This window comes from Mandrillus leucophaeus, unplaced genomic scaffold (assembly GCF_000951045.1).
Source record: "Mandrillus leucophaeus isolate KB7577 unplaced genomic scaffold, Mleu.le_1.0 Scaffold13, whole genome shotgun sequence".
Classification (NCBI taxonomy): Eukaryota; Metazoa; Chordata; class Mammalia; order Primates; family Cercopithecidae; genus Mandrillus; species Mandrillus leucophaeus.
Genome location: NW_012101254.1, coordinates 129,036 through 136,557, shown reverse-complemented (window position 1 = coordinate 136,557; position 7,522 = coordinate 129,036). Strand labels below are relative to the sequence as shown.

Here is a 7,522-nt window from a genome sequence, read left to right as displayed (position 1 = left end):
GTGTGTGTGTGTGTGTGTGTGTGTGTTTTCTCCAGGGCTAGAAGCCACCTGAAGCCTGTAATGCAAAAAATTAAGAGCCCGCACCACCCCATTGAAAGAGCTCAAGCTTTGGCATCCAGCGTCTTAGGTCTAAGTCACCGCTGTCAGAAGAAAAATCCAAATGGAGATGGTTATGTCAGAAGTATCAAAAAAGCCAGGAAGGCATGAAGAGTTGGACCCCAGTCACGTACACACCCAGATGGAATCTAACCTATTAAACTGGGCCAAATTGTAAAACCAGCTGCATTTGATCTAAGCCGTTTATATTGGACCTGATCATTAACTTCCTGGAGAAACAGCTATGCCAAACTGGATTGATCATCAGAAACATCCTAAGCTGCGACCAGCCATCACCAATTAAAGACTCTGCTAAAACCTTCCAGATAGGTAAACTTACAGTAAACCTGTATAAGCCTCTACCCAACCTCATCTGGACGGTACACAATTTAGCTGCTTGCTCCTTACAATTCCCAAGACCCCAGTTAAAACACCGTCTCTTTTGTTTGCTGCTGTGCAGAGTTGGTTTTCTTATTAGTTGACACTCCTCAGGTACTCGCTGCATGAGAGTAGAAATTTCCTTGCCAGGCACTAGGTTTTGTGCTTTCCCTCCATTTTCGGATGCCATCCTCTCCACAACACCATGAAAGTACCACCGTTATCTCATTCGCAGACAAAGAAGGAGAAGTATAAAGATTTAAGCAACTTGCCTGAGATCACACAGCAGCTGAGTGGGAGACGAAGACGGAAACACATCAGTTGATTTCAAAGCTGGTGCTCGTGTCTGCACCACCATCTTCTCCCGGAGCCTGTTTCCTTGTTTGTAAAGTGGGTATGATTGTAATACATACCTCATAGGTTTATTTCAAGAGTTTACAGAAGGCATTGCAAGGGGGAGTGCCTTTCAAATTGCTATACAAATGCCAGTTGTTGTCATTGTCGGACAAAACTAAATAGCATGAATAACAGAAGAGACTGACGTCTCCTTCTGCACTTCTGATCAAGGCTTGTGAAGATAGCCAGGTGAGGCTGATGAGGTCTTTATTCCATCTCACCTGTGCCACTTAGTCGGCTATAGGGAGCTGAGAGCTGGCCCTCCTACCCAGCCCAGTGTGCTGGGAAAATCACATTCATGTGAGAAGCTGAGACATGTTAATCAATCATTTGTGCCAAAAGGAGCAGGTGAGCTTCTCTTACCCGGCCTAAGATCACAGCTAATCCATGTACCCACCACCCTACACTTCATTATGGTCGAGATGCATTCCTGCATCTTCCCTTCCATCCAAGTTTTGGAAAGCTTACTCATGATTTCCCAGTGCTCTTCCACTTTTAAGGCATGGCCAAAGGCCTGGAAATGACAACTCTGTACTCCACAAAGTGCTTTTTAACCCCACGAATTCTTTCAATCTTCACAACAGCCCAGTGAGGTGGATATGATTATCCACACCTATTTTACAGATGAAAAGATTGAGGTCAGAGGAGCTAAGCAACCTGCCCAAGAGAGAAGAGGGAAGCAGAGGAGAAGCAGAGGAGCTTGAGCAGTCCACGCGTGCTTTCATGCTCAGCTGTGTGTCACCACCCTGGGGCAGGTGCTCAGTCTAGCCTTGGTGGGAAGCAAGGAAAGGTAGTGAGTGCCCCACAAGAATGTCAGCAACCACGAGGACCCCTGGGAATACTCCATCTAGTGAGAGGAAGAACAGAGAGCACATGCATGGACCAGAACGACATTTGTTGTGGGCCCACAGAGAAGGACAATTGGCTGAACAGGGGATGGGATCTGCTAGGATGTGATGGAGACAGAAAGATAGGAAGAGGGGAGCAAATGACATGCCACTCAGACTCTATGCTCCCAGGGCTGATGCACGGATACATCTGTACAATGTGAGCAGCCTGTGGATCCATTCCTAAGCTCCCTCCCCCAACACTCAGGGCTCAAAGAAAAGGGACCCTTGGTCTCACTCTTGGGTGCTCACCTTCTTCCCAACTGAAAGGTATGGGGAGAGGGGGAAACTTAAACTGGAACAAAGGAGCCAGGGCAAGGATGTGTGGGCACTCCTCATGGGCCACACTGGAATGAGCCAGCCTAAGGCTATTTTGATCCTGAGGCATCAGATGGTCCTCTGTTTGTTGGGGTTCCATGACACCCTCCAGGAAGTCCTCCTGGGTGGTGGCTTCCTCCAGTGTGGCCACACTGGTATCGTTTCCCTGTGGCTCTCATCCCCTTCCTCTCACTGCCTTAATGCCTCAGTCTAATCCAACCACAGCTTCTCAAGCAGATCTCATTTACCATGAGAACCCCTTTTTCTTGCACACACACGTGCACACACACTCTGTCCTGTTTGGCAGGCAGAATGCCAGGCTTGCTATCTCCAAAGAAGACCTCTCTTCTCAATCTCTCAAATTCTGTACTTCAATCTTTTAAACTCTTGAGGTAGATGATGAGTTAATGGTGGCAAAATTAGTGTCCAGCCATCTCTCCACAAGTCTTGCATAGATGATTTAGATTCAGCATCTCTCTTTGAAATGAGGGGATGTTTTTACACTCATTGTTTTGTTTCCCATCTGTGGGACTGAGGAAAGAATCCCATTTTAGCAGGCTGTCACAGAAGCACAGGCAGATAGGCATATATAGGCATACAGGCATATTACCCTCCTTGCCACAGTGTTTATCTTGGGCCTCAAGCTCGCTCTCTCTGTCTTCTTCCCATCCAGTATAACTAGATTTCTATCATATACCCTGGCTCCCTGATCCACAGGTTTCCTCATAGAAGGCTCAGTTGACTAACAGTGTATGGTTAAGCTTTAAAAAGCCTGGACCAGGCCGGGCGTGGTGGCTCAAGCCTGTAATCCCAGCACTTTGGGAGGCCTAAGCAGGTGGATCACAAGGTCAGGAGATCGAGACCATCCTGGCTAACACGGGGTGAAACCCCGTCTCTACTAAAAAATACAAAAAAAAAAAAAAAACTAGCCAGGCAAGGCGGCGGGCTCCTGTAGTCCCAGCTACTCGGGAGGCTGAGGCAGGAGAATGGCCTGAACCCGGGAGGCAGAGCTTGCAGTGAGCTGAGATCCGGCCACTGCACTCCAGCCTGGGTGACAGAGCGAGACTCCATCTCAAAAAAAAAAAGCCTGGACCAGAAACCAGGCAGCCTTGCTGTCAGTCTGACCGTGCCACCACAGGGCCATAGGACCCTGAGCAAGTCATTTTCTCTTGTGGGCTGATGTTTCTCCTCTCTAAAATACAGAGATTGAGCTTGATGGTCTTTTCAGCTCTGGGATGCTGAGTTGGCCTGGGGCTTGTGCAAGCCAGAGCAGGGCAGTTCAAGGACAGAGATGACGCCAGAATCCCTTTGGGCAGTGCCTGACATTTCCACTTCCATCAATGGGTTGATTTGTTTCAGGTGACAAGATTGTCACAGGATCTGTCTCCTGCCTTAGGAACACGTACTCCCCCACTTCAGGATAGAGACAAAACAAAAGGGCAGGCTCCTGGGCCTGGGGGGCACCAGGGTGACCTCATGCTTCACCAGTTGAAGGAAGCTGCCTGTCAGGAATCGTCTTGTCCCACGATCCAAAATAGGCAGCGAATGGACAGCTTTCCAGGCTCCCCCTCCGCAAAAGACAAAAATATCATGGGCTCGGGGATGTTCTCAGTCATAAATCAATCAGCTAAGACTATTTCTGTCCTTATCCCTTGCCCAGAGTTCCTCCTACAACCTCCGTCCTGCCCTCCCGTCCCGGCCTCCCAGCCACCTAGCTCTGGAGTAGGGGAGTCTCATCAGCTGCCCTGATGACAGCTCAGTGGCTTGGCCATGCCAGCAGGAGAATCCTCACCCTGCCTATAAATGAAACGGTGGGCATTCTGGTGCCTCCGTCCACCTCCATGAGCCTGGCTAGCAACTGTCCACTCTGACAGGCAGGTGACTCCCGGTACACACCAGGTTTCCTGGCCTATAAGGGAGCTGCCAACTGGTTGTGGTGGGCACTTAGCAGTAAATGTCTCTGAGTAAGCCCTCACCATGACCAGGGGTAGGGCTTCTCCTTCACGTGGTTACAGGGGTTAAAGGACCTACCTCATAAAGCCACTGGGAGGAATTAAATGAGACCCTATAGGTAAAGCATTCACCTTGTCACCTGGTAAGTTGCAGATACTCTGAAAATAAGAATTGCCTTCCCCTTGCTAGCCATTCATCTGGAGCTCAGACTCCCACGGCTGACCCATGTCTTTGGCGAGCTCCTTTGAGACTTTTGTCAATCTAAAACCCTAAGTCAGCTGTGATTCCAGCTCTTGGGGAAGCCTCCGAGGACATCTGGTCTACGCAGAGATCCTGTCAGTACCTAGCGGTTAACAGATGCAACGCAGCTGGGCCATCTGGACACTATTGCCCCTTGTTCAATCTTCTACTGCCCTCTGCAGGCTTCAGGCCATACTGCAGGCAGTGTAGACTGCATTCCTTGTGCAACCCCAAAAAGACCTAGGCATCTATCTCACTGCAGGGACTCGAGGCACTTTAAGACAACAGGGCAAGGCAAAGTGTCTGAGGTGGACGATGCCACTGAATAGCACAGTGATTTCTAATTGACAGAGCACTTGCTTGTTGGATTTTCATGACCAGTCTACTCTCACCTTGGTACCTGAGCACAGAAGGGAATTCTGTGTCACTGCTTTGCCCCAAGAACTTCACTAACAACAAGTGACAGGTCTCAGACCCTGCCCCAGAACACCCCAGAAAATCATCTGAAATGGACCTGGATCTCAGTGTAAATACTCGTTTAGTTTTTAAAGCTCTTCTACCTTGACCATGCTGTAAAACAGCCAGCATATCTAGGATACTCTGGAGAAGGGAATTTTGTAAGAAAGTGTGTGTGTGTGTGTGTGTGTGTGTGTGTGTGTGTGTGTGTGTGTGTGTGTTTTTTCAAGAAATGAGGGCTGGCCAAGATACTGAAGATACTAGGATTTGGTGTGATGATAATTAATAAGCATTTTTCACACGCCAACAAGCTGACAGTTTCATTTATTAGTGACATCAAGCACCAGTCCAACTATATCATTTCCATTATCCTCCCTCCATGGACAGAACCACAGATTCTGTCTGGCAGAAGGTTGGATTTATAGAGTGAAGACATGCGACAGTGACACACTGTCCACCCAGCACCATGTAGGGATTAAATCACCTGTTGGAGCAATAAAAGGGATGTTTGTTCTTCCCTTGTTCTCTTTACCAACCGCAGAAACTTGAGGGGATCTAAGCAGAGTTCATCAGGCCCAGGTATCATATGACAGTAAGAAAACCAAGCCTTAGATAGCTGCAGATCCCTTACGTAACTGGAGTTTTCAGGTCATATATTTATAGACTTTTAAAGCAGAAGACAGGAGACAACCCTTTACTGCAACCCTTATGTTTGCAGTAAAATGGATCACAGGAAGGGGAAATGACAGTCCAAGATCACAAAGATAGAGACAGAAGAGACAGAGCTGGGATGAGAACTCAGGCTTCTTGGCTCTTCTACCTCTGGTTGAGCTTGATTTTGACAGCAGCATTTTTATTTCTTTTTTTTTTCTTCAGAGACAAGATCTTGCTCAGTAGCTCAGGCAGGAGTGCAAGGGTGCAGTCACAGCTCACTGCAGCCTCAACCTCCTGAACTCAAATGATCTCTCCACCTCAGCCTTTCTAGTAGGTGAGACTACAGGCATGCACTATCCAGACGACAGGAGCTCTCTATGTTGCCCAGGCTGGTCTCAAACTGCTGGGCTCAAGCAATTCTCCTGCCTCAGCCTCCCAAAGTGCTGGGATTACAGGCGTGAGCCACCATGCCAGGCCTGCTAGCATCATTTCTAGGTGGAAATTACTTTGGCTTCAAATGTAAAGATTAAACATAATCTTTTTTTGTAAATACTCAAAGAGGAAGGGAAAGAAATCTAGAACATTGTAGGTGCTCAATAATTGAGTTGGTTGGATTTTTGTGTTATAGAGTAATCTTGCTTTATGCAGCTTAACAAAATTAGATTCAATTAACCTTGAACTTGTTTCATTCTTTATTCTTTCCAATGATTCAAAGATGGTTAGAGGATTTAATCTTACCCCACTGCCTCACTGCAAAATTTGAGTATAGATTCAAGGTTATGCTTTGCTGTTCATTGGTTTGAAGGCAAGGCTTTCAGAGGAAGGCACACAATTTAAAGTAACTTTGGTTTAAGCTTCTAGAGGTTTGTGGGAGTCCCTTTTGAAGGACAGACACCATCAGAACTTGAGGTTATACAGGCTGTCCAGTAAGTGGGGAATAGCACAAACCCTTCCTGACCCTATTCCAAATACATGATTAGAACAGACAGAAAATGACCCTAATTGCATATTCACCATTTAGGCCTAACAGTTTTGAATTTGCTTATCATTCTGTTTATAAATTACATTTTAATCAACATCTCCCAATGCATTCACTTGTCTTCCAAATGCCATCTTGATGAATTAGGATGAAAAAGTCACAGAATTAGTCACTGTCCTTCTGTGACTTTAATAGAGCCATGTTCTGTGGTATGTTCCTCCTGCTCCATGGAAGCCCAAATGCAGCACAGGAAGACTCTGCTGAGGACTCTGTCTTCAGACCCTCACAGACCAGGGTTTGCAGTTTTCTGGTACACCAGTGACACACTAGGAAGGAATGATAGTGTTCTCATTGCCACAGTCTGCTGATCATGCTCCTCCCACCCTCTTGCATACCTCACCTCCCACCACTGCCAACCACCATTCCAAGGCCAAGCACCACTCGGCAGGCCCAGCTGTTGAGAATGCCCCAGGGCAGGACTCCTTAATTTCCTAAGCCATTCATTTATTTTCATTGAGCACTTTCCATGTGGCAGGCATTCTATTAGGCTTTGGAGATATGGTGATAAACAATACAGATGCGATCCCTTTTGAAACTCACGGTCCTTAAAAAGTTCATAGAATCAGCTGCTCATGCAAATCCATGGCAAGAATTTTTAAACGGCTGGTATGTTGTAACATAGAAATGAATCTTTGTTTCAAGTCTGGGGCCATGGAGAGCTTACTAAAATGACTGAGTTCTGCGTCAGACTGTTTGCAAAGAGCTCACCTTGCAACCTGTGGGAGCTTATTGGCAGCCCACTCCTCTCAGGGAAATGGGTTTGCGTGATTGTCAACATTGGGAGCCATAGTGGGAAGGTTCTGGGCTGTGGGTAGGTTGCTGCACAGCTGTGGGCATCTTCACCGCCTGGGGGTGCCACACGGTCTGTGTAGTTCTCACTCCATAGCTAAAGCTCTTGGTAGACCCAAGGAAGACCTGAATGGGGACCCACATGCCTCCTTCCCCCGCTGTGTTGAGGTCTGGGGATGGCAGATTTGTCTGCCCCTGGGGCTCTCCTGTGCCCTCCCCACTTGGGACCACGTGTACCCACTTGACCTCTAAATCCAAAGGCTTATTGAATTTTAAAAAGAGGAAGCCCAACCTGAGTATCAGGAACAACCCAGTC

General features: G+C 47.4%; 1 protein-coding gene across 1 annotated transcript in view; it reads right to left on the bottom strand.

Moving 5' to 3' along the window:
• Nucleotides 1-5,931: 5,931 nt before the first annotated feature.
• XDH (xanthine dehydrogenase) overlaps nucleotides 5,932-7,522 on the bottom strand; it is a 75,093-nt gene continuing 73,502 nt past the window's right edge. The window contains exon 36 of the mRNA XM_011972543.1: nucleotides 5,932-6,683. Within this exon, the coding sequence (XP_011827933.1) occupies nucleotides 6,633-6,683 (51 nt within the window). The 3' untranslated portion in view covers nucleotides 5,932-6,632. The remainder of the gene's footprint in view (nucleotides 6,684-7,522) is intronic.